Source organism: Hoplias malabaricus, chromosome Y (assembly GCF_029633855.1).
Source record: "Hoplias malabaricus isolate fHopMal1 chromosome Y, fHopMal1.hap1, whole genome shotgun sequence".
Taxonomy (NCBI): Eukaryota; Metazoa; Chordata; class Actinopteri; order Characiformes; family Erythrinidae; genus Hoplias; species Hoplias malabaricus.
The window spans coordinates 18787174-18815102 of NC_089820.1; the positions used below are offsets into that span (position 1 = coordinate 18787174).

Genomic DNA, 27929 nt, shown 5'->3' on the forward strand with positions numbered 1-27929 from the left:
ACTACTGCATACAACAAACATGCTTGGACTTCCTTTGAAAACATCTATAGTATGAGTGCATAGTTCACTGTTTTCAATAGACTATTTTGGTTCTGGTCTACTGGATGTTTGTGGCATATTTTTTCATTTGTGTGTGTTTTCTTTCTAACCTTGCCAGCCTTCAGGGCACACACAGGAGAAGCTCTCATAGTCCTCCGACTCCTTACAGATGCCACCATTCTTGCAGGGCTTGGGACTGCAGGGATCTAACAGGGTCTCACAGTTCTCACCTGTGAAATAAACAACAAAACTAAGCGCAATATATATATATATACACACACACACACACACACACACACACACACACATATATATATATATATATATATATATATATATATATATATATATATATATATATATATATATATATATATATATATATAAACAAACCTTAAAGAGTCCATATCATGGAAAACTGAATTATCTTGACTGAGACTGTTTACATATTATACTTAAAGGCAACAAACAGATGGGAGCAACAAACATGGGAATATGAATAATAAAAATAAATCATAACAGCTTTGTGTACATGATGCCACACAGATGTAATAGCTGGACCTCAAAGAAAAAACATAAAATTGGAAAAACATTTAGAATGTGGGCCCTTTAAGTACAAAAATATTTTTTTGCAACTGATATGAAAGTAATGGGTACAGTTAAAGGGTTAACATCTAAGATTGTTGTTTTCTGATCTAAAATGAAAACGAAGGAGCGGAACAGTATCAGAGGAAGGCATTCTCTCATTCTTAGTTGTGCTAAATTTAATCAGTGATACTGGTTGCGGAATTGGCCCCGTTAAAGATTCCTCCCTTTTCTGGAAGATTAGCTTGTCGTGGCTAGCGAACAGAGCTCACAGTCCTTCTCCCTATCTGTTTCCACGACACCAGGCCCCTACAGGAAGCCGTCAGGCCTTTCCGGCTATTGTCCTGCCATTTGCTTTTCTGTGAGAGAGGAAGCGGGCAAACAGGAAATGTGTCAGGCCACTGTTCCCACCCAGCCTAGACCAGGCCCCCAGTTATTCCACCTCCCAGCAAGTCGTGGATTTTCCGCGAACAAAAAAGTCATTTGGAATAAAAATGATTTCAGGTCCAGAGGCGGAGAATCTCCCCTGTCTGTTGTGTCAAATAATACAGCAAAGGGAAAGAATGTGGACTCTTCTGCAAACCTGTTTTCCTGTATAGTTATCAGCAGTGCTCGCAAGGCACGCTGAACAGGCCAATATCAACAGAGAAGGAATCAGGCTAAGTGTGAGAGGAAAAAGGAAGTGTTGCTGCTGAACCTAGCCATAGAGCATGTCCTCCAGAGCACGTTTTCCTGTATCCCAATATCTGGGAGGCGGAAGATCACGATATGAGCTAGGAAAAGGTCCAAGAATTAGCAAAACAAAACCCTAGGAGTAGTATTTTTTAATAAGGGTAACAAGTTCTCAATTTCCACTTTGATTAAATTTGATTCTCTCAAAGAATATGAGGATTTACATGTGAGAATATGTAAAAAAAAAGCAATGCATTTTTACATTAATATATGAGCCAAGATTTCATTATCAAGTACTTATTTAAAAAAACATTATTACAACAAATAAAGACACCTCAAAAACAAACAAAAGCTTGTACCAGTATAAGGCAGCGCACAGTTGCACTTGTAGCCAGCCACATCATCAATGCAGGTGCCCTGGTTTAGGCAGGGGTTGGAGGCGCACTCGTTGATGTTTGTCTGGCAGTTAGGACCTGTAACCAGAAGCGGGAAGCCCCTGTGAGTTTGAGATGTGCTGAGAGAAGAGAGACAACTGTATTGTACATTAGCAAACAAAGAGCCACTAACCACTGAATCCAGCCCGACAGGTACACACATAGCCACTGGTCATATCCTTACAGGTGCCACCGTTCATGCATGGGTTGGACTCACACTCATTGTTGTTGATATCACAGTTGGGGCCACTCCAGCCAGAATCACAAATACAGTTATAACTATGGCAAAAATAGAAGAGAGTGTGGACTATGAATAGATATATGTCAAGTTAACTGAATTAATCATATATTGTAACCTGTAGTGTACATAACCATAAAAAACAAAAAATGACGTACCCATTGACTTTGTCTTCACAGTGTCCATGAATACAAGGGTTGCTGAGACACTCATTGAGTTGAGACTTGCAGATGGGATCATGGTAGCCCTCTCTGCATTGACAGGTGAATCCATTAACCTCATCAATACATGTTCCACCATTGTGACATGGGTTGATGGCACACTCGTCAATGTTGATATTACACAATTCGCCTGAGTGGGAAAAAAAAGATAACGTGTGAATCAACTTATGTCACTTTCTTGCCGTTATGTTTTTTATACACAGTATTCACAGAGTTCCTCCTTTTAAAACATCAGGACAGGTTAAAGGTTCAGCTTATATTTCACAATTGAAGGAAGAATACAAATCTAGATATTAACAAATATGTCACTACTGTAGCACATACTAGGCTTCCAATATTCCATTCTTTCAAATGTAGGGATATGTAGGCCTAATTTCAGTTTTAATTAGACTAAGTTCCAATGTAAACTATTCTCAATTAGAGAAATTATTTATATATTTTTGGAAGAAAAAATGTATGTGTATTGATATTGAATTTTCATAGATACATAATTAAGAATTTAGGCCTTCAGTCTAAGTATAAAAGACAATGAAAAACATAATCTACATCACTCAAACTATCCACCCCATCAGATCAGGTGCTTTATTGAATGCCTTTTTTGTCAAGCAGCCCGGGAATATTTAGGCCCAGCTTTTTAGCTGCCACATGAAGTAGCGCCAGCATTCAGCCAGCGTAAGACACAATATAAAGAGAGCGGTTTCGTTTGTCGCTCGTCTTTAAAGTGCCCGCCAACTTCCCCCTTTTAAAAGATCGACTTACACAAACCTTTAGTAAATCTTTTCTCCTTTCAGCCCCCCTCCCTTTAGGCTGAATGGGAGAGCAGGGCAGCTTGCGTGTCGGAGCGCCAGGCGGGAGCTTGGAGGGAATGTAAGGCAACACCACAGCCAGGCTAGAGAGAGTGTGTGTGTGTGTGTGTGGGTTAGTGTGTGCACGCTAACCAGCTGTCTCTCCACGCCCTGCTTTGTGCCTACCTCACCTGGGGAAGCCTTTGCTTACTCTCTTCCCCATTGTGAACTCAGACCAACACCTACCTATCTGGCCCACACAGGCCTAGAAGATGCATCTATAAATATCCTACAATATACAATTATTTAGTTCAAGGTCATTTACTTTGAATTTATTTGGACATTTACTTGCATTCATAAGCATGTTTAGTTCCAGGGTTTCCCCTAGTTTACTCTAGACCAGGTGGCCTGCCTGGTCTTCCATATGGGAAAAAATACATACATTTGATGCAAATGATGCATTTCATGGATTGACTTATTCATTTTCTCTATTCACTTCATCACAATCAGCTTTGTATTTGGTCTGAAGTCGACACAGAATCATTGAGCGCAAGGTAGGAACACACCACAGACGAAGTGCCAGTCCATCTCAGAGCATCACACACTCACTCAGTCACTTACACATTCACACCTGTTGAAAGTTTCACATATTCCCCAGTTACCCGCACTTGTGGACCATTTCTCACAGCCAATCCACCTACCAACGTGTTTCTGGAGGAAACCAGAGCACCCAGATGAAACCCAGGGGCAGACACAGACGGCGACCCAAGGTGGGACTTAAACCCACAACTGGCAGAGGCACTACCTGTTGCGCGCTAGTGAACCTACAGTTCAGTGTACTATAATGATTTCACAGAAATATCTTCATTCATTTGAAACAGATATAATTATATTAATTTAAGAAATACCAGAGAAATAAAGATGGTAAGCTGCAACATTTTGCAAGACAATTGGATTAAGATTAATGCCCTTTATTTGAGCTACACTTGTAATATGAGTATATGCAGAGTTGTATATTTTTGTTGTTAAAAGTGTTTATATCGCTGTGAATTTTAAATCACCATTAATTAATGGTACAGCTCTCTCACCTGTATATCCTGGCTCACAGGCGCACTCATAGCTGTTGATCTTGTCAATGCACTTGCCAAAGTCACATGGATTGCTCTTGCAGTCATCAAGATTGATCTCACAGTTAACACCTGGGAACCCAAGTGACATTTTAATCATGTGCCAGACTCCTGGTGGGCTACAGCACTGCAGAACTTAGCATTTTGCCTCACTTAACACACTTTATTCAATTATAAACTAAAATGATGATGGCTTTCATAATTTATAGAATTGAACACCTAGCAAGAAGATTGTTTAGCTGTGGTCACAAAGAAAACCATTTATAGTAAAAACTATTTTCAGAGACACGCTCAATTCTTAAATGTGAAAGAACATATATTATATATATTCCAGGTTTATTTCTCACCTGTTGTTCCTCTGGGGCAAACGCACAGATAAGCATTCTCACGGTCTTGGCAGGAGCCTCCGTTCTGGCATGGCTGGCTCAGGCACTCATTAATGTTGGTCTTACAAAGTCGACCAGTGTAGCCAGGGCGGCAGTGGCATGTGAAGCCTGCCAAGCCGTCCATACACGCACCATAGTGACAGGGGTTGGACAAACACTCATCAATGTCAGTTTCACAATGCTGTCCAGTGTAACCTGCATAACAGTAAAATGAATTACACAATTCATATCAAAAGGAAAAGAGTATTACACAACTTAAATGTTCAACTATCTAAATAATTCACATCCCTACATAACGTTAAGCATTTTATGTTATGATACCTAAGAGGACAATGTTGTTTTAGCTAATAAAAACTGTAAGTATGCAACTATTTAAAAAATGTTGGTGGAGCATGCAAAAATTACTTATTGTTACATGTTAGATATAATAGTAAATTCTAATGATGAATATTTATTTGGTACATATTTGTAGATTCGAGGGTGAGGATTTACAGCCTTAAAAATGCCCTTGTGTCTAAGGGGTTAACATCAAGTTTGTTCTTACCCTCAGTGCATTGGCAGGTGTACATGTTAGGTCCATCAATGCATTTGGCGCCATTTTTGCAGGGCGTGCTGGCGCACTCATCATTGTCCAATTGGCAAATGTTTCCAGAGAACCCTGCAAAGAGAGAAGGATAGAGGGAAAGGGGGAGAGAGAGGGGAGGAGGGTCATTAGGATGATCTCTTTAGACCACACTTACACAATCCCCGGTCAGCCTTCATTAACACCTCACCACACTGCCCAACGTACACTCTCTCCCTCTCTATCCCTTCTTTTTTCAAGCCCTCTTTTCAGCATACCCTCACAGGGAGAGTGAGGGGCTGTAAAAAAATGTGGGTTTGGAAAACCTTCCAAGGCCTCCGGACTAGGGGCACCAGACAAAGGGGAACTGTCTATTCAAAGCCGTGCCGGTTGCCTCTTTTGTCCAGGAGAACTTTTCCATTACAATGTGCATTCTCTCATCCTGCCTTGGCCCCTTCTCCGGCTCGGCCTCTCCAAAAAGAACTCTCTGCGACCTACGACCTCTCACTATTCAGTCCGCCTCGTCATTCAGGATCGCCCAGCAGGCGCGCTTTTTAGCCCAGCTATTCTAATCTCTCGCTAACAACGTCTGCTGCTCATATGTACAGTCTGAGCACATTAAGGCCTACAGCTCTATCAGCACTACATTTTGAACATTTAGTCCGAAGGACTGGAGTTGTATTTTAAAGTGCCTGGGTATAGTACATCTCAAAATTTAAAGCGGAGTTCCATCTAAAGTTATGCTAACCAACCATTAGCACAGAAGAACACATCCCAGTGGAAATTCCTTTGTCATTGTGTTCCACCTCTACCTCTCAAACCAGCAAGGATTTCCTCCAGGCCTCTGAAATGGTACATTTCGAAAAGCACTATTGTGGTTGCCATGGACTTGCTGTGTACGACATTCAAAAGAAGCCTTGCCTGGCATGCCGAACAGAGCTGATTTGCATTTGAAGACACAGTGTAGGGGCCTTTACTCCATTCTCCTCCAGCTTACTACCTCACAAACCACAACACTCAGGGGGTTTAGAGGCCCCCATAGGCATCTCCTCATCACCTCACACAAAAACACATCCTAATTTATGCATGAATTCTTCTGCATCAGAAATGCATGTTTTCCTACCAGAAGTGGTTGTCTTGCTCGAAAATAATGCTTTGATCTGCTTTTACAAGGTGTCTGACCCTTTTTCATTAAAATTACTTCCACTTCAACTGGGACAAGTGAGGGGAATGAAAGTGAACCATACTTCTGGTAAACTTCAAATCTATCACTCAAGGGTCCTTACAGTAATGCATCAGTAAAACACATACCTGATCACATGATCTTGTGCCATGCATTGTCTTATTGCATATTTTTAGTGTTTTCTTTTTACATCTTGGTGAATTTATAGGGGGTATGTGCAGTTTAACATACAATAAACAACTCTCAATTATTATGTGTTCTGAATAGTTGCTTTGAACTGTGCCTCATAAAAACAACATTCTCAACTGATCTACCCCTTATAATTTCAGCATAAATGAATGGAGCTAAACTGCTGTGGGTTGATATGAAATGTGTTTGCCTTTAGAAAATTAAAATAGGGTTTTTTTATTAGCTGAATTTCTATATATGAACTCTATGGTTTGGCAGTGATTTATATGATTTGAAAAGTTTTTTTATGTTATGTTCAATTTAATAGAAAAATACCCATTACAGTTTTTCTTTAATGAACCCAGGGCTTTGTGTGTCTCTTGTGTGGAATATAGGGTACTAAAAACCTAACAATATAACCTAGTTACACACAGTTACAGAGTGAATATACTCTTTTCAGAGCTAGACAGTAAATCTGGCCAAAGTTCTACCTTTACTCCTGTATGGATTTTCTTAACATTGGGCTGTGGCAGGTAAAGCCTGCTGGAGGGCAGGGATTACATTTCCTCCCTTAGTGTTGTCCAGGGGGTGATCGACCCCCTCATGCTCACCTGTGGGGCACTCGCACTGGAAGTTGTTGATCTTGTCAATGCACTTCCCATTGTTGAGGCAGGGAATGCTGGCGCACTCATCAGTATTGATCTCGCAGAACTTTCCCTCATAGCCTGCCAATTAGCATGGAAAGATAAGCTTCAGTGCCAGCAGGAGAATTCACCATGGCTTAGCCATACACACAGATTGTTATTTCTTTTTGTGTAATAAATAGAGGATATATGATGATCTCTGTGTTCAGGCCTGGGTGTATTTGTTTTTGAAAAATACACAGTATATAGTTTGGAATCACCACATAATATATTTTGTGACTCTAAATTTATTATTAATTCATATTTTGTAAATATGTAAATATGCAGTACACATTAAAATGTTTCTCAGAATTTTCGTGCAAAATATTAAACATATAATAGTCTAATATAACTTTTTTCAATACCATTCTGTCAAGACTTTTTTTATGAATTGCTTACAGTTACAGTTCCATTCATCCTTTCCAACTACATGTAAAGTTATCCACAGTTAGTACAGAGATATATGGCTTAATAACAGACAATATACAAAACAAACTTCAAAATGACTCACTCCTGTATCTACTGTTGTCTGTGTGCTAGGACAACAGCAGGCAACATCTCTGCATCTTTTGTGCAAATCATTGTGCAATATTAAATATTGACACTCTGATATAGTATAAATCTCATTGCTCTGAACAGCAGTGTCTTGTGTCTTGTGCTATTACATAAATGTCAAACAGCATCAAGAAAGCAAATAAACATGGATAGTTGTTTACCTGCCATACAGATGCAATGGAAGCCTCCAATTTGGTCCAGGCAGGTAGCATCATTCTGGCATGGATTGGACATGCACTCATTGATATCTAGCTCACAACGTGCCCCTACGTAACCCTGCTGGCATTTACACTGGAAGGAGCCTTTGGTGTTCAGACACTTTCCTGCATGCTCACATGGGTTTGCACCTATAGGATCATCCAACAAAATCAATTGTTCAAATTTCAAAATCAAAATTCAAATGTCCAATCACAGAACCATTTATAGACAATGAACATTACACATTCCATGACTCTACAAAAATACAAACATACACTCAGCAGCCATAACATTAAAACCACCTGCTAAAAAACGCACTGACCACTTCCATTAGGAGATTCCATTGATATGAAAGACCATATCTGTTCTAGAAATATGTTTAAGTAATATCATTAAATTCAATATCAGAACATAACATTTTCAGTGTAACATTGCCCAGAATATCCCATGCTCCTATTGGCTTGTCTTTGTCCTACAGTGCATCCTGTTTTGCCATCTTTCACATAGATAATAACCCACACACGCCCAGCCGTCCATGTGATGTAAAGGAAGTCTGTGGTTCATCAGACCAGGCCACATTCTTCCATTTCTTTATGGTCCAGTTCTAATGTTCACAGGACAAGTGTAGGCACATTCAACAGCAAATCAGGGTCAACATGGGTACTCTGACACCTTTCAATCATTTTAATTTCAATCGCATATTACTGACTTTTGCACAGTAGCTCTTCTGTGGGATCAGACCAGACGTGCTTTGCTTTCCCCTTTTGGTTCAATTTACTTTTTGTGCTCGTGAACCTGTGGCCAGTTAACTAGTTAATTTGTCGTTGTATTTACTCTACCTGTCAGTGGTTTTAATGATGTGGCTGGTCACTGTGCAGATTTTAAAAAAAAGCCTGGGATGTGTTTGATCTTTAGGAAGAGACAAGGTAGTTGTGATCTCACCCAAAGAGCATTCATCAACATCCTGGTCACAGGCTGAGCCAAAGTAGCCCTGAGGACATCCACAGACGGCCTTGCCACTGACAGGGTTGGTATCGCAGTTGGCGCCTTTGTGACAAGGATTACTAATGCAGGAATCATTCAAGTGGCAGAGCAAACCTAGATAAAGAATTAGAGGATACAAAAAGAGTGCATTTTTATATAAGTACTATAGCACAACCATTTAAAGGTAAAGAGCTTTTTACTTTCAAATAAATGTCTGAAAACAGGATTATAGATCTATAATCCTAAATATCTTTGCACCAACCCTATTATAACAGTTTGTCCAGTTAATAAAAGTGTTTAAAATGTTTAGTACTTGAAGTAGGAGTGGGCGATATGGCCCTAAAATAATATGATATTTCAGGGTATTTTGGCGATAAAAATATTCTTGATTTATGTCAACACACTGAAAAATACTTTTATTAATGTCAAAAACACACCATTGCAACAAAATATATGGTGTATTAATATTATTCATTCATTCATTGTCTGTAACCGCTTATCCAGTTCAGGGTCGCGGTGGATCCAGGGCCTACCCGGAATCATTGGGCATACATTCACCAAATTATGTGACCAAAGTTCCAAAGTCCTAAAAATGGTATTTGACACAGCCCTAGACTACATTTATTGCAGATTTGATTGCACTTAAATCTGCAATAACTTTCCCATTACATTTCAAACATTATCAATAACTATTGTGAGAATGTCTATTTTTGCCTCATTATACATAGTAAAACTGGAACTAATTGTTCAAACCTGTGCGACCAGGAGGGCATTCACAGAAGAAGGAGGCCACGCGATCATGACATGTGGATCCTTTATGACAAGCAGCATTTATGCAGTCATCAATGTTCTTGCTGCAGTCATCACCCGTCCAGCCATTCACACAAACACAGTTGTATCCCCCCTGGGTGTTCAGGCATGTACCACCATTCTGACAGGAGTTGGGCATCAGATCACACTCGTTGACATCTTCAGTGCAGAACTGACCTATTAGAGAATGATGTGACCTGTGAGAATGATGACGTGCTATATCTAAGAACACTATCCAGAGGAAATATTAACAATTCAAACACAGATTTGACATGCTAACGTCTTTCTATAAAAATATTTACCAGTTGATTCAGTTATTATTATTTTTTTTAAGTTAGTATCATGTGTTTTCTTTTTATGCAGAATGCAAAATATGACATAGCAAATAAAATTAACAGAAAATACACTGGATGGACTCATACCTGTCCATTCTGGTTTGCACTGGCAGTTGTATGTGTTTACCCCATCTACACATGTCCCTCCATTAAGGCAACGATGGTCTGGACAGTCATCAATGTTCTCCTCACAGTTCTGACCACTAAAACCTGAGGAGAGGGATATTGTGGCCTGCTTACTCAACATCTCAAAACCGTTGGGTGTTTATTTAATGCTGTAATGGAACGATACATGAAACAAACACCACATATACAAACCATTCTAAACGTCCAAACTTGATTTTGCTAAAAGCTGAATATTTCTCTTATCCTTCAACCAACCTTTAAATATTTATATCAGCTGTACAAAAGACTGAATGACAGGTTTTCAAAATAAGCCACTAACGTTCTATTGTTTCACACTCTAAACAAAAGATGGGGAGTTTGTGAAACTCACTGTTACATTCTAAAACAGTCGTTAGCGTTCTTGCGGTCAACTGCCTTTCTTTTCTGGGAAGAATAGCATTGCCAGGTCTCAAGTCAGAGACACGGATGACAATGGAGCCAACTGACACTAACCACAGTTTCCTTTGATATTTTTGCAGAAACATCAGCTAGGAAACATCCCTGATTTTGTACCTTAAAATCTTTGTTCAATAACAAGTATTATTTCTTAAACATTCATTCATCCGTTGTCTGGAATCACCTATCCAGTTCAGGGTCGCGGTGGGTCCGAAGCCTACCCGGAATCACTGGTTGCAAGGCGAGACACTCACACATTTGCAACTATAGACACTTTTGAGTAGCCAATCCACCAGGTATTCATAACCTTTTGCCATAACTATGTAGAGTATGTCTTTTTATGAATATGTAACTTATCATAAAAGCTGGGAATTAAAAATGATGTGTGTCACCTTTGCTTTGAATAAGATCCTCCTATCACTTTAGGTTTGAGAAAGTTTCTCCTATAACCTTAAGTTTGACTGAATTGGTCATGGCTCCATAGTTGGTCCAATGGACATTAGTGATGTGAGGAAAATGTGTGTGCATGTGTGTGTGTGTGTGTGTGAACCAGCCGGCAGGAAAGCGTTACTAGTTATCATGAGGAAGTGTCTGAACAACAACATCCTCACTGTGCTGTCTGAGGTATGAGGTAGAATGTTGAGCTCTCTCTCTCTCTCTCTCTCTCTCTCTCTCTCATTCTCGCACACACACACACACACACACACACACACACACAATAGGAGTAAACTGCAAAGGCTAGAGTCAGGCTGGACTTACATCATTCTGTCAGGAGAATATGTTGGGAGAGTTAGCCTAGCCCCAGTCCCATACCAGTGGGAAACACTGACACTACAATCAGTGTTTGATTCTGACAACACACTGCTATCTTTTGTCTTAGAAATAAAAAGAACACACAGCAGATAGTTACCTGAGGCAAGGCTCGAACACACAACTACAGGACCCTGGGGCTGTATGACAGCGACACAACCTGCTGTGCCACCCTGCCACCCTATGACCCATGTTGTGAACCTTATTTTTTCAATCATGTGTGTGTGTGTGTATGTGTGTGTGTGTGTGTGTATGTGTGTGCTGCTTAAAATATTAGCACGCACAACTGAAAAAATGGTTTGCATGTTTCCCTCAAAAAGGTGACATCCCATTTTAGGAATAAGTTCTGTTTTCTTTTATATTTGCCTCTTAAGCTTCAAAATTCCTACAACAGAGTTTAAAACATTAACTGTATATGAAATTATTATAATAAATATAGAGCTCATTCACTGACACGCTCCCATCTATGGGCATTACCTGTTGTGCCACTTTGCAGCCCATGAATATAGAGTTTATATAGTTTTCAACTTGATATAAATAATCATAAATAAATCATATTTTGGTGTAGTCAGCAACACGTTTGTGCTCACCTGGCAGACAGGAACACTCATAGTTTGTGTCTCCTTTCTGGACACAGGTTCCTCCATGGAGGCATGGTGAGGGACTGCAGGGCTGGTAGAGAGTTTCGCAGTGTTTACCCGTGTACTCAGTGGGGCAGTTACAACGGTAGGTGCCGACCTCATTCACACATGTGCCACCGTTCTTGCAGGGAGAAGGGCTCAGGGCGCACTCGTTCACGTCCTGTTTGCATGTTTCACCGGAGAAGAAAGGTGTACAGGAACAGATGTAGTTGGAGTCAAATGGGCTGCACTGACCTCCATTGGCACAGGGGTTTGAGGCACAGGGGTCTGCCTGCTGACAGTGTTTACCTGTAAAAATTTGAATATTCCTGAATCATTCTCCATTTATAATCAAATATATATACAACAGATGTTGTCACAAAGTAGTTTTACATATATATAGTATTAGACAATAAATCAATATCATGTAAAAAACATCTCCTTCCAAGTTGAACAAGAAACCTTGAGGAGAAACCAAGACTCAGAAATGGAACAGAGTCACAGTACCATCACATAGGTCTAGTGTGCTGATATAAGTGTTGTGGTGGTGGTAAAAATAATATTGGTTAAGAAATAAAATCATGAGGGGTCCCCTGCAAATGAACTTTAGTGTTGGTTATGGTGGGTGTGCAGCAAGTCTGGGTCAAGTATAGAGTATAGACTTTAGTGGCCATTTTATGAGCAGGTATAACAGATTACCATTTAGTACATATTTGTACATTATTTGTGTTCTTACCAGTCCAGCCTGGAGGACATTTGCACTTGTATGTGCGAACACTGGTGAGTTCACACGTTCCTCCGTTTCCACACGGTGAGCTGCGGCATGGGTTGTCAGTGGGAGTAAGGCAGCGAGGGTCCATGAATCCCAACTGGCATTGGCATACAAAGTCCACTTTGTTGTCACGAATAGAGTGCTGGCAAATACCATAATTCCAGCAAGGATTGGGGAAGCAGGGGTTAGGGAATTGGCACAATGATCCCAAAAACTTCTCTGGACACCTGAAGGGAAAAATATTTACATAAAAATAAGATCAATTGTATAAGTTAATGAAATGAAATGAAACATAACTGACTAGCCAACTACATTTACAATTACAGTACCATGTGATCACAATTATAAAACTATGTTGACATACAATTCACAGCACCAAGTAATGTACAAGTTTATCAGAGACCATAAAGACTCAAGAGGGCCCATTTGAAATACAAGACAACCACAAAAAAGGAAAAAAGAAAACACATACATGATTACTGAGGTTACAGCCCAAGTGCTAGATGGTGACTGAGGTTACTACCCATTTCCCACACACCCAGTCATTACAAAACATGAAAGACAAGCAGCTTTGCAATGTGTGTGAACTAGAGAACAACCAACTGCAAGATACTGACAATATGAAGACTAATTAACCAGTATCCACTTTTATACTTATAAAGTGATTGTGTACCTCCTGTTTATTTGAACTCATCAAGCAAAAATTATCGAACATGTCATTTTCTGTTTGTAAATGTCACATTAAACAATACAAATGCTGTGAATGATATCGTCACCTCATCACCTGGAAAGGAAGGTGAATTCTACACAGAAATCAATGAACAAATTTTTTTTCTGAATGTTATGGAATTCCACACTGCCCATTGTAGATTCTGGCTCACAGTTCTAATCCTGTTTCAAACAGTTGCATGAAAAGCAGCCACCCATCATCAGCTCTTAGAGGAAAATTTCTGCATGCCTCAGCCTTTCTCCAAAATTCATTCACTCAAAGGACAAGCCAGTGTCTATAGCAGCCTTTGAACTCAGGGCTAACATTATTAGGCACTTCAAAGCACCCTTTCCACCATCTCTATATCTTGTATTCTTCTACAGTAGAAGCTTGTCTAGGCATCAGTTAGAAGCTATAAGGAAAAAGGGACAGCACAGCGAAAAACTTTTTTAAAAGACCCATAAAAACTTCCTAAGAGGGGTTATCCTGGGTTGGCTCAAGCTCAGACATTTGTCAAACATAACTAGTCTGGCACAAAGTGGGTGTTTTCCCTGCACTACGACAATGTTGAAACAACCTTTTGCTAATGGCATAGGCACATAGTGGCTATGGAATACCTAAGCCATGTCTTTGGGCCCTGGGGGCAGCCTGAGTGTCCCCTACACATTCCCCATGCTTTATTGCTCTCTGATCACAACAGGGCCCCAGGCAGGGATGGGGGAGCTGTGTTTTTACTCTGTCTCTCCCAGGATTAGGATAGCCAATAACCTAAAACCAGGAAAAGAAAACACAGGGGACTAAGAACCAGGCACGCCAAAACCATTAAAAGGAATGGTGGGAATTGCACCTCCATGTACTTACGCTACCTTTCCTCCAATTGTCCCTGTGCCATTACAACACACAACAACTTATTATACTATATCCCACTATTCTGTTATCCCACTATTCTTTACACCTCAAGAGTTCAAAAGCCTGAAGTATAAAGCCTTGTGTTCCTCTCATTTCAACTCATAGCTAAAACATGTACTGTCGATACAAGAGGCTGACAAATTTGTCTCTTCTACGTTGGACTACTGCAATGCCCTGCTTTCTCAGCATTCCAGTAAAAGCCTAAATAAGCTGTGTTTGTTCCAGAAAGTTTGAACATACTGATCAGGTTTGACCAAGCAGGTCGCCTATTTGTGCCTGGAATTATTAAATCTACTGCAGAGGGAAGAGTCTATTCATACAGACCCAAAGCTTTGAAATGATCGTCCAATTCCTGTTTGGGACTCAGAATCTGTCACTGTTTTATTTTATTTTATTAATTCATCTATTCAAGCATTTGATAACTACGTTCCCATTACATAAAGGGCACAGATCAAGGGTTCATAGACATTGTGGTAATCTGAGATGTCTGTGCTGTCATCCTGCTGCTCTTGCGCAATCTCTTAGGTTTGTTGATGGTGGGTGGAGGGGCGCTGATCTCTCTGGGAGTTCTCATGCCTGTGCTGCCTTTCTCTGCCTCTCCCTTTTTAGTTACACTATTATAATGAGATCTGCAGGAGGTACAGCCATAAGCTAATTATTCTTGTTGTGTTAAGTCACCCCAAATCAAACATCCAATGCCAGAGTGGGTCACTTTAATACCACCAACTGACCACTGAGACTGGGCCATAATTAGAACTGTTCATTCTTTACCTGTTTCAGACTGTTCTTTGTTAACAAAACTCTTAACACACTCAGAACATGGTACAATCTTCATTTGTACTGGTCTGTGTTTATAAAATGCCATTGTTTACACACTGGGAAATAGTTTGTCTTGTTTGGGTGTTGACCAGATGAGAATGGGTTCCCCTTTGGAGCCTTGGCTTCTCTCAAAGTTTTTCCTGATGCTTTGATTTATTTTTCCTTGCTACTCTCAGATTGTTTACTGGGGCTAGGACTGGCAATTCTGTAAAGCTACATTCTGACAACAGCAGTTGTGAAAGGTTCTCTATAAAGTAAATTCAATTTAATTTGTTTTTATAATTGAAGAACACATCCCGGGGCGGCACGGTGGCGCAGCAGGTAGTGTTGCTGTCACACAGCTCCAGGGACCTGGAGGTTGTGGGTTCGATTCCCGCTCCGGGTGACTGTCTGTGAGGAGTTGGTGTGTTCTCCCCGTGTCCGCATGGGTTTCCTCCGGGTGCTCCGGTTTCCTCCCACAGTCCAAAAACACACGTTGGTAGGTGGATTGGCGACTCGAAAGTGTCCGTAGGTGTGAGTGAATGTATGTGTGTGTCTGTGTTGCCCTGTGAAGGACTGGCGCCCCCTCCAGGGTGTATTCCTGCCTTGCGCCCAATGATTCCAGGTAGGCTCTGGACCCCCGCGACCCTGAATTGGATAAGCGGTTTCAGAAAATGAATGAATGAATGAGAACACATCCCAAGCATATCTGAGTTACAGAATGTTTCTGAAAACACTTTTACTCTTCAATGGCAGTAGATGTGAAACATCAATGTTCTTATATTTTACTCAAAATGGAAAACCTCTTATTTCATGACTAAATATTAGCTTTGAAACATGCTGAACACACAAAGATACTAAGATGCAAAGTCAGCCTATTTAATCTTTTACATCCGCCTGTTCCATTGACTGTAGTTTAGCTCTGACCACAAAATAAGTAGAACTAGAGCCCTCAAAACATTTGTACAATTTATCCATTGTATTTTTTGTATATGTTTTTAAAAACTGATTTAAGCTGAGAAAATGATGTGGACTTTAGCATTACCAAAGCTACAAAAAAGCAGTGGAAAAACTAAACTGTTCAGGACGTCACAGAGAGGACAGTGATGTTCTGTGCTGGAGTATGTGGCCTTGGGGAGCAGGTGCGCATGTTAATGAGTGGCCAGCAGCTGCTGGTTCCAGCGCCCCCCCCCCCACCCCCCACCCCCCACTCCCCACACACACACACACCCCCACCCACTCTCCACTCGCCTCCTGTAGCCCCTCGGCTCAGGAGAACAGGGTGGTCGAGGCTGGGAAGGCCCTGAATGGCGTTCCTGCAGCAGGAAGACTCCATCAGAAGAACCATTGTTCCTGCAGCCATTCAAGACCCGAACTGACCATGGCCCGGGCGCCTCTGTTCTCTCCTCGTGAGCATTCAGTTCAGCCTCCTTCTCCTCCTCTCGTTTCCCCTCCCCTTCCTGCCTTTCCCTGTAGACCTCCCCTCCAAAAATGTCCATCTTCACAACCTCAGCCTTTCTTTTAAAACTGCTTGTCAATGTAATGGGAAATATATATAACATAATGGTACTAAGCTTTTGGGGTGTAAAGGTTTAAAATGTTATTATTATATACACTTTATTAACATTGAATTCAAGTATTATATTTGTATGCCATATGTATTTATTCACTGCTTTAGAAGTAATGTATTCAGAAAAAAGGGTCATGACAAAATTTCACAATAACATATCCTCATATTATCCACCCTCTCCTTCTTTGTAGTTACGGCTCCTCAATTATGACTTCTGTGAGGCATCATCATGTACCTAATTCCTCTTCACTCCCCAAATTCTTTGGTTCTCACCACAAACTCAGGAGTCACTTCTGAATGTGCAACACAGGGTCAGATCTGAGTCACATACCAAAGGACAGGACTTACTGTCCCTGCACTAATCTTGACACATTTTCCTGTTTCCTGATCCTTTATGATGATAAAAAAAAACACTATGTTTAAAAAACACAGTGTAATTTATGTATTTAAAATCACATTTATACATAATAATGCATCAAAGATGCCTATATGGGCACTGTGTACACAGTTACCTGCATACAAACATACATGTGTGAAAATGTCAATGCTAAACCCATAAATAAAATCATACCAACTTTAAAAATGATTCATGCCTACCAGGAATGACTGGGTTCAACGAACACAGGGCGCCAGTCCCTCAAAGGCCACCACACATTCCTCAAGTCATTTATGAACACTATTTTCACAGCCATTCCACCTACCAATGTGTGTTTCAGAGATATATGCGGGTTTTGAACCCACAACCCCAGGTCAGTGGTTGACTCTGATACTACTTATTGTGCCACTGTGCTTAAGGTTAAACATATAAAATAATATATTGCATACTTCTACAGGGCTAGAAATGCAATAAAAACACATTCTTTTAGCAAAGTAACCACAGGTAGCCTATACCTTCTGAGCTTCCAGAGGACAATAAATATATCAATACTTTAAAAATTACACTGGGCCTAGCTGGCATTAGCACTATGTCTGGAACCACAAACTTCTCCAAAATCATTCACATGGGATTTCGCTGTTGTCATTTATGTTCATAAATAAGGTTAAATACACTTTTCAATACAACTTTTAGAAGAGGTTTAGGAGACATGCCTGTTACATTCTACAAGCTGAACACTCAGATGACACAAGGACATAGAGTCAAGTTTAAGAGATTTGTGGAGAGACAGAGGGGAGGAGCCCATGGTCTGAAAGGAATGTAGCCGTTTACACTAAAAATTCACTCCATCCTGTGTCCCCATCCCTGACAGCACTCCTCAGTGGAGACTGCTGGCAGCCGCACTTCACAGAGTCTAGAGAAAAATCACACCAGCTTTGAAAAGTCCACTTGCCCTGTCTGGCGAACACTCTCAATTCTGGTGGGGATATGAAAGGCAAATACATAAAGCATGGAGACAGCCTCTCGTGGCTTCTGCTAGTAAAGCACACATGGGGAGAAAAGTGGTTGGGGGGAGCGCACACAGAGGAGTTGAGCTTGGTTTAAGACTTAAGAAGTAAGTGGTCAGCACAAAATCAATCTTTTAGAGCAATGAAGTGTGTTCATGGAGAATATATATAAACGTAGGGACCAATAGCCCTCACATATTTTACTTTCAACATGAGGAAAAATTAATTAGACAAGTTAATTCACAAAATCATTTTGGGGTCAAAATCTACTAAATCATACATCGTGTAAACTTTTTTTACAGACTCCTCTGTTGATCAAGAGTGTTATTACACCTTTACTATGCACTGCAAAGAAATCCTTTTGTCCTCTTCACCACTGAAGAGATTCCTTTTCACTGTAAACACCAGTAGCGCATGGCAACAGGTCCCTGCCAGTGCCATAATGCTGGCCATGGCCAGAACAGATGTTATGCTGACACCTGACCCTTAGCCAGATGAAACATACGGGGGGAGTTCGCTGTTCCAATCCCTGTGGTCTGATCTGCCATCTATGATTGAGGACATACAGTGAAGGAGACAGTCTCTCACACACAAAGTTAAACAATGACTCAGATATCCTTTTCAGACTAAACTCTTCCTCTCATTGATGGAGGAAATGTGTGCAATGCTTTAAGAAATGTTTAGTTATTTCTCAAATGTACACAATGCTCCCCTTTTCAACTAGCTTGAGTTTTGCTCTGAAACAATGAGCATAATGTACACCATCCAGCAAAAATTTGGAACCAACAAACCAGTCCATCATATGGCATCACACACTCAACGTTTTGGACTCTCTTGAACAGTCAATCAACTGATCATCATTTTGTTGAACTGTGAGGGTAAACCTGGTCACCCAGTGGAAACCCACACAGACACAGGGAGAACACGACAAACTCCTCAAAGAGAATGACCTCACTCAGGCTTTGAACACACAGGACCCTGGAGCTCTGCAACAGTGACACTACTTGTTGCACTCTGAAGCAAATTCCAAAAGGTAAACATATATGAAACTGTACTTTTAAAAAAATATCACAGTTCCAGGATAATAAGCTGAGGCTTTCATGATTCTATTTACTGAGATTGTGGTTTTAGTTTGAAAATTAAGTTATTATAAAGTATATATCCAGAATTCATTCATTCATTCATTGTCTGTAACCACTTATTCAGTTCAGGGTTGTGGTGCGTCTGGAGCCTACCTGGAATCTCTGGGCACAAGGCGGGTATCCAGAATTCATAACTCTTCCAAGGTGGAGATTAAATGTGAAGGAAAAAAAACTTGAAAAAATGTGTTTGTGTACATATAAAAACACACTTTAATAACTATAAATATCTATCAATACTTTAATAATAACTCATGCTGATTGATGCACTTGCCTGTGTTGTTTCTGACACTGTTTGACAATATGTTATCGATAAATAAGGACAAATGAATGGATTGATGTGTAACAGTATACTATTAATTAATATCATTAATATTAATATAGATAATAAACACTGCTGTGCAATGCAATAAGGACACAAGAGATGGAAGGCATGGATAAGGGAGCAGGATGTGGATTAGTGTGCTTCTATGGTTTCTATCTACACAACTTCAAAAGAAAGTTTGTCTAAAATTACTTACCAACTTCAGAGACGTGTTTGATGATTTAGGTGATTGGTGCAAAATTCTTATTGGTAGGTTATATGTTTATTTACATATTAGCTACATTAGAATTATAGTTCAACTACAAAACCTATGAAGCAAACTACAGACCTTACCAATCTCACTTCATCTGCAACACTGGCTAAAGTGGAAGTGGATTAACTTTTCCTTTAACAGAACCTCACTGTTCAGCCCATTCATAAACATATGCATGACCAGTGATTGTTATTTACAGGTTGTTTAACACATTGAATGCAACGCTCTAGTTCTTCAGTGATGGTTGTAAGTGGAGGTACAGACTTGCAGACCATCGGACAATAAGTTTTAAGGTGCTGTTTTTAACACTGACCTGAATTTGCATCTTTTAAGCAGTGACAGAACAACACATCAGTAGTGCACTGGCTTTTAATTCCTCATTTCCTGCTGCTGGGTGTCTAACTTAGAGCCTGGACTGATCTTTATGAAAAGATTGCCTAAGGCTTCTCTGCCCCTCTCTGTAATCACTAGGGGAGACCTGTCTTCCAAGGCCACATCTGTTAGTGTTCATTAGAGCCATGCTTATTTATCCCTGTTACTGAAGGACCCCATGGGAAAGGCCAGCAACCCCAGGGATAGAGCAAGGAACAAGCTTTAGGGACTCAATTGGGCACTAATGATTGCTGCGTCTGTAGCTTTTATGAGTCTGGGAACTACATTAATGTTTTCAGGTGTCCTTCAGATCACTTAAATAGTTTGAGTATTGCATCTGACAGTTCTGGATATTCAGAAAGAAGAACATGTAAAGGCATCCAAGATGTAACACTTGTTGCATAGCCTCATAGCATTTGTAAATTGTGTGTGGTATTTTTTTAAGGCAGCTGTCACTTCTACAGCTGAATGGTTTAAACCACAAGCACTGTGTATTTAATGTATAGCAACTAACTGCCATTGTACAGTATGAATACTATGAATACCTTGATAGTGATCACTTGTAATGCTATGTTCCACAGACAGATGGCTCAGGTCAAAAGCATCAAATAAAAACAACACTTCTGATTTTTTTTTTTTTGCTTGCCCAGCTGTGCATACAGAACATGATCCACCACACTGCTATTACTGAATGTGTGATCAAAAGTTTTGCAGAATTCCTCAGAGAATATGAGCGTGATCAGCCATATCAGGTTTCTGCATCAGGACACAAGCCAAAACAAGTCATTTCCGTCAATCACAACCTTTTTTAGACGAAAGATTCTTTTAAAACATAAGCCTTGTGATATGTTAATAGATCCTGCGCCCTGTCTTCCCCAGCCATGGAAGAGTGTTTCCTGTATTTCAATGCAGAAAGGAACTTAGAGGAACTCATCCTTGACCCTGTAAACAAAGCTTGCATTGAAGCCCTTGTGCTAAGACAAGAGGCTGCTTTCATACAGTACTTATCACATATGCCCAGGGACCAAGACAACTGACCATTTTGAATGCTTACACACACAAATAGATCGTTGTAGCTCTGCTCAAACACACTAAACATATTTTCAAGTCTATTAATATACAGTCACTTTTGGTTGCCTTAGAAGCTCTTCAGCTGACTGTTTGAAGATAAGTATGCCTTCCTAGCTTGGAACATTCCGGTGTTTTTCAAAATCTTTTACAACATATCACATCTGTGTTGTGCAGCTGATTAAAAAAAGACATGAATTTCATCATATTTCCCTGCACTTAGCACAGAGCTGAATGACACATGAGGAGGATTGTGTTGCAAAAACTGTAGCAACTCTTTATATATGTATATATATATATATATAACCGATCAGCCATAACATTATGACCACCTCCACAGAAAAGAACTTTGTAGTGCTACAATAACAGACTGGAGTCCATCTGCTGCTCTGGATACATTGCTTGACCATTTTCACCCTTCATTTTAGAATGGACAGGACCACCACAATTCAGGTACTCTGTTAGTATGTTGTGCCAGTATAAATGTCTCAGACCCAGCAGTGCTGGTGTAGTTTTTTTAAACCCTCAGTGTCACTAATGGATTGAGGATAATCCACCAACCAAAATATATCCAACCAAAAGCATTCTGTGGGCAGTGCCCAGTGACCACTCATGAAGGAGTAGAGGATGACCAGCACTATCTACTTTCTACATACGCACCTGTCTCTGAATTTATATCTGCAAGGTGGACCAACAATATATGTGTGTCTAATAGTGTGGGCAGTAAATGGACAGTGTTTAAAAACTCCAGCAGCACGACTGTGTCTGATCCACTTGTATCAGTATGTACAAGGGCAGTGAATGTAGGAACAAGAAGCTGATCATAATGCTTTGGCTTATAAATTTACTTATATATAAATAAGGCTGTATTATACACCACAGCATCTTTCAGGCAGAGAAGTGTGTAATAAAATGCAAAAAGGTAAAACCGTATATACTTGACCCACAGGCCTCAAAAACACATTAACTGTCAGCCAAACTTTCCAGCAGGAATCAGGCCTAATCCTAATAGAAGAAGCTCAAAGCAGCTTGGACAGGATTTTGAAACAGTAGTTCTTGCCAACTTCAGGCCCGTCAACTTTTCAGCATCCCCTCAGAACCCTGGATCTCTCATCTCCTTGTCGGACTTTAAGCCCCTTCGTTCCAGCCTTCTTCTCCCTTGTCCAGTTTTGTGGAATTCAACTCTCGTAGTTGCTTTCCTTTGCTGTCATCCAGGCAGACATTTGGCCTTGTCTGTGATAACTGAGCCCTCTGCTACTCTGTCTCCTTCCAAACACCAGATATGAAAGTTTGACATTCCTGGCATGGCAAGCGAAGAAGGAGTAATACATCTCTAAAATGTTATCTATGTTATACTGACTGACAGATACCTGACATGTAAGCACGTCCAAATTCAGCAAATAAAAATCTGCTTTTGATAGAGAAACCATATAAAACAGCTGCTGTTCAACTGTTTTACTTTCAAAGCAAAAAACCTAATGACTGATTTAATTTAGGTGATTCAAGTGTATATGTGATTCACGGTGTGTCCAGAGCCTACCTGGAATCATTGGGCGCAAGGCGGGAATACACCCTGGAGGGGGCGCCAGTCCTTCACAGGGCAACACACACAGTCACACATTCACACCTATGGACACTTTTGAGTCGCCAATCCACCTACTAACGTGTGTTTTTGGACTGTGGGAGGAAACCGGCACACCCAGAGGAAACCCACGCGGACACAGGGAGAACACACCAACTCCTCACAGACAGTCACCAGGAGCGGGAATCGAACCCACAACCTCCAGGTCCCTGGAGCTGTGTGACTGCGACACTACCTGCTGCACCACCGTGCCACCCTATTTTGTTTTATTTGTATTTAAATTGTATTTAACTACAAATAAATTCAAGATTTTAGGACAAAATTTACATTTGTTATTATGTAATATTTAATATACACTACGTTAGTGCTGGGCGATATGAGTGCAAATGATCATCCCGATTAATTGTACATTTTACCACGATTATGATTAATGAATGATGAATTGTTAGTGTTCGAGGTTGACATTCAAAGTAACGAGGCTTGTGCTGTAAATATGCTCCAGTATTAAATATGGGCTATTTTTCTAATGATGCTGGGAGCTTGTTGCTTTCTTGTTTTTTGAGCACTGTCAAAACACAGCACGTCCAACCCACAGATGCTGTGTTTTTCTTTGGTACGAGCTAGGTTGCTTTGATGTGGCAGAATCACGTGACTACAGCTTGGTATCGTGGTTTTAAAAGCATAGTACATGAACACACAGTGGGGACATAACAGAATAATAATAATCAATATAGACAAGGTTACGTTGAGTAGAAGTTCAGAATGTCAATTTCGATTCATTTTAGGTTAATTGCGCAGCTCTACACTTCATGTTTTACAACCACATAATTGTTTAGAAATAATTGTTATTGAGATATTTTTCAGCTTTTCAGTATCAGAACAATTGGTCACACATATCATTCCAGTACTAAAGGGAAAGTGTATAATATAAAAAAGTCATGTTTAGAAATCTAAAGAACTTGTGAAATAGTTAAAAATAGTTAATTTTATGGATGATCATACCAAAAACATCTCATTTGCATAATGCATGCTTTCCTCCACTGGCTTTCATTCTTTAACACCCAGAAACCTGCTTTAATCATTAACAAAAAGCAAAATATTCCATGTGAATAATTGCTTACTAACATCCCAAATGACCCAAACAACAAAACAAGCGTGCTTCCAAACTCTGTTAACCAGGAGCACAATGACTGTCCCCACAATGGATCTATTTGATAGTGGCACAGGGTGGTCAAAACTGACCTCTGAACTTGCTGTTTGCCAGGGTTGGCCAGACATGCTGCGGGCTCAGTGGCCCGTCCAGTCGTAGCAGCCGAACAATACATGAAAGACAGCAGACACGGTAAGTGAGTGTCCCGGGCGGGTGGGTGGAGCAGCACTGGTCGTATCTCCATGTTTAATTAGAGGAGTCTGAGGGTTAGCAGGGCACAATGGTGGCTTTGTGGCCCAACTGCAGCAGGGAGGCTGCCAGACAGAATTAAGACATGGCCCCACGCCAGCGTGGACCCATGCGCTAGCGGCCCTCGAAAGGAGGCCACAAACAGTACAGCCGACCCCATTTGAAACTGGCCACGCAGATAACTCCCTGATAACAAGAAAGAAGACACTGCTGCCTATGGCCAAACGTCTGTAACTCTATCCCACATTTAAATCTCCACTGACTGCAGGTAGGAAAGTTCAGAGGACAGTCAAAAGTCACTATGGCTGTCTCTGTGAATTATATTAATAATTAAAAGTTTAAAGAAGAAACTTTTTTTTTTAAAAAGACCCAAAATAAGTCAAATGTAATTAATAACTATAATAACTATATAATTCTCTGATTTGTCAGAACATTGATTTTTTTGCTGATGACTTAAGCTTAGTAAAGTTTTATTAATAAATAATAGCAGCCATAAACCACACGCTCATGAGGAAATCCACCCAGGTTCAATCACATAAGAAACAGAGGGTTGGGTGACAAGTTTTTGTACCCTTGACTCATTCAAGTCATGAGAGTGAAGCTATGCGCTCTAGGGCAAGTCTGCTTCTTTGTATATTCCTCCAGTGCATTGCTGCCAATTATGAAAACATCCAGTCCAATTACACTCTGCTGCCATCTGTCCTTCTAATGTAAATCATACAGAGAGAATGGCCATTCAACAGGGGACAAAACACCAGAGTGGGGACAGGGGCACACGCGGGGGGTAGTGGGGTGTACAGGCATTCTGGGAAGCCTCACACAGATTAGTCACACAGAATTAATCTAGGACCAGAGAACAATGATTGTAGAGCTTCTGGCAAACCCCAGCTGTCGCTTCATAAAAGAAAAGAGAAACAAGATTTAGGACTCTGTGAGTCTCTAAGACTTCTGCTAGAGAAGTGGCCCATGTTAACAAACAGTGTGCTGAGAGATGGGGACAGAGGAAAAGAAGCCCAAGTCCCACCCTCCATCATCATCACCATCACCATCATGCCCTAGGGCTTGTTTTCTCTTCAAGAATGCACATTTGCATGCTGGAGAACACGGAACACACACAGTGGTCAAGGTTGCCTTGTATGGCTTCACATAAAATGAAGGAATTCAGACACGCCACTGCAGATTTCCCTCAGCAAAATATCTGTCAGTAAACTTAACGTGAACAATTCCCTATGCAACACAATCAAACTGACTCAAAACAGTTAAACTGGAAGGACACTAACCGACGCAAAACTTACAGGAAGGGTCATACATGCGTCAAGCACTTGTTGGGTTCATACTTACTTGCATTCTCCTCTTCCATCCAGAGTAGGCACGCACGTACCTCCGTTTAGGCATTTCTCAGAACATGTCAGACCTGCAAACACAAGACCTTCATTTAGATGCTCTGTCTGACTTGTAAATGTTAAAATGTTTTGAGCATGTTTCTGAATGCAGTTTTTCAAGTTAGAACTAAAGGTGCCAAAATGGTTTTGGGGGTGAAGTCATAGAAATCCCACTTTGTGGTCTTTAAGAACGTTTCAACTGATTCAGTGAGGCATTTTAAAATTCAACCTATATTTTCTAAAGTAATTCTTCAAGAAGTCACTCCAAATAACCCTCCCTGTAATCTATACGTTTAGGAGCATATTAAATGATATTTCTATTGAAACCACAATTTGATAAATGACCAGTATACAAATCTTAAACAAATCCTTCATTTTTCAACAGTAAAAAATTCTTAAAAAGTTTTAAGAACAGGCATTTGGCTTACTGACACAGGGCGTGTTATTTGGCAGTGTGTTACACTACATTCTCGAATAAATGCCCAGAGCTTAATTTATAAAAAAAAAAAAAATCAAGCTTAAATCTCACTTGCAGTATTGGTCTGAAAAACCTGCCCAAACCTATGCAACAGAAAAGAATAAAGATATGCCTTTTGCTTCTCTCACTTAGTTGCAGCCTGTTGAGTGGGGAATTATAAATGCAAACAGTACTTCACATTGGAAAGAAAATCAAATGCCAATGGCTTTGACTCTGCAATGAGGCAAAAGTGTGAGTAATAGCACCTTAAAGAGATATTTGTGAGTAGTGGGGTCTGACACCACACTGGCAGAGGCATTTTTCATCCTGCAGCTGTTCCCAAAGAATCTACTATATTTGGCTGGTAACACGGACCTGTTAAAACCGTGTCTCTGAAACTCAAAAGCTGTACCTTGAAAGTTTTATTTTTATTATTACATTAATTCGTGTGTTTTTTTTTGCTGATAGACAAACCACTAGCCACACTGAAGTTTTCATTACAAAATGTGCGTTTCTGTTTAGTTTATTATTATCATATTCGATTCTACAGTTCTACTATATTAGCTTAAGGCTATTAATTTTAGATTCGTAAAAGCAGGATGACCGTTACAAAAAAGCGGGAAATCCTTTCCAGAGCCTTCTAGTATGCGACTGTTTAAGTATGATTAAAAATGCTTCAATATTAATTACTGTATCCTTCCACAGTCTACAAATTCAAACATATGCTCAGCACCTAATTTCCAGCTTCGGAGCAACAAGTGTGTTTCTACAGGTTCTGTTAACTTGCCCTAGGAACTTGTTTTTTGTATGAATAGTGTTTTTATATGAATTACTGCCCTGATGTACTTTACATAAGCGTATCTGCGCGTCAACAAAAACACCGGAATCTATCTAAATAAAGTAGCTTTAAATAAGTTAATACTGATATCAGTATAGTTTAATCACGTCCAAATCTCTCAAGATTTTTTTATTGAATCCTAAAAAATACCTTATAGATTCTTTACACACATTGTGTTGTAATGACAATGTTGTGATGAGAGATAGTGTATTTACAAATACCAATACTGCTCAGCTAAATGACGGTAATCACTGTGCTTAAGTGCCAAAAACTCGTACTGTAGTGTATATTTAAATTACCCTACAGAGCTAAGAGCTAAAAGAGTATGTGTCAGTGATGTGAAGTACCCTTACCTTTCGTTAGGGCAATGAGCGATACCAGAGAAGTTAGTTTCACGAAGAAAAGATGCATTCCTTCTTATGAATTTATTTAAAGTTGTTGTGCGATTCCGCGCAGGGTTTAACATAGATCCAACATTTGTCTTCCTCGAGAAGAAACTCAAATTCGAACAAAACCGAAGGCACGACAGATGATTAGATCCAGAAATGGCACTTTTCCTGTCCCCAACTAACTCCGTGCGTGTGACCTGGCCTCAACAGTCCTCAGCAACATGAATGAGAAGATGCGTTCAAGCCTCCATGCTCCCTGTGCGTGTCGAGGGGCGACCATTGCAGCGTGGGTGTTTTCCCCACCCGTTTTCCGGCATACCACGCCCATCTGTGTTGCGATTGATCAATGCTTCAGGTAAATAAGTACTGATGGACCAATTCCTTTTCGTGAATCCCAACTAACTACGCGCAGAAGGCGGGACTTAATCTGAAAACTGGTGTAAAAACAGTTCACTCATTAATGTGAAGTCCGAAGTAACAGTGGGAAAAACACGCCCACTTCAGTTCAAAATATGCAGGCGGGGAAAGTGGCTATACAAAGTTTGAAGTGCTCTTTTCTCTTTTCCCATTGTTTTATTCGAGAGAAGTCTGACTGGTAGGATGTAGCAATATTAAACTATGCTGTATT

The 27929-nt window shown here is 40.2% G+C and overlaps 1 protein-coding gene across 1 annotated transcript in view; it reads right to left on the minus strand.

The window, feature by feature from the left end:
- LOC136677828 (neurogenic locus notch homolog protein 1-like) overlaps positions 1-27510 on the minus strand; it is a 44847-nt gene extending 17337 nt beyond the window's left edge. The window contains exons 1-16 of the mRNA XM_066655489.1: positions 27266-27510; positions 25577-25649; positions 12693-12955; positions 11927-12265; positions 10053-10175; positions 9574-9807; positions 8779-8934; positions 7800-7985; positions 7012-7125; positions 5032-5145; positions 4449-4682; positions 4063-4173; positions 2127-2319; positions 1864-2009; positions 1656-1769; positions 150-269 (exon numbers count right to left, since the gene is read on the minus strand). Coding sequence (XP_066511586.1) covers positions 150-269; positions 1656-1769; positions 1864-2009; positions 2127-2319; positions 4063-4173; positions 4449-4682; positions 5032-5145; positions 7012-7125; positions 7800-7985; positions 8779-8934; positions 9574-9807; positions 10053-10175; positions 11927-12265; positions 12693-12955; positions 25577-25649; positions 27266-27323 — 2578 coding nt within the window. The 5' untranslated portion in view covers positions 27324-27510. The remainder of the gene's footprint in view (positions 1-149; positions 270-1655; positions 1770-1863; positions 2010-2126; positions 2320-4062; positions 4174-4448; positions 4683-5031; positions 5146-7011; positions 7126-7799; positions 7986-8778; positions 8935-9573; positions 9808-10052; positions 10176-11926; positions 12266-12692; positions 12956-25576; positions 25650-27265) is intronic.
- Positions 27511-27929: the final 419 nt, after the last annotated feature.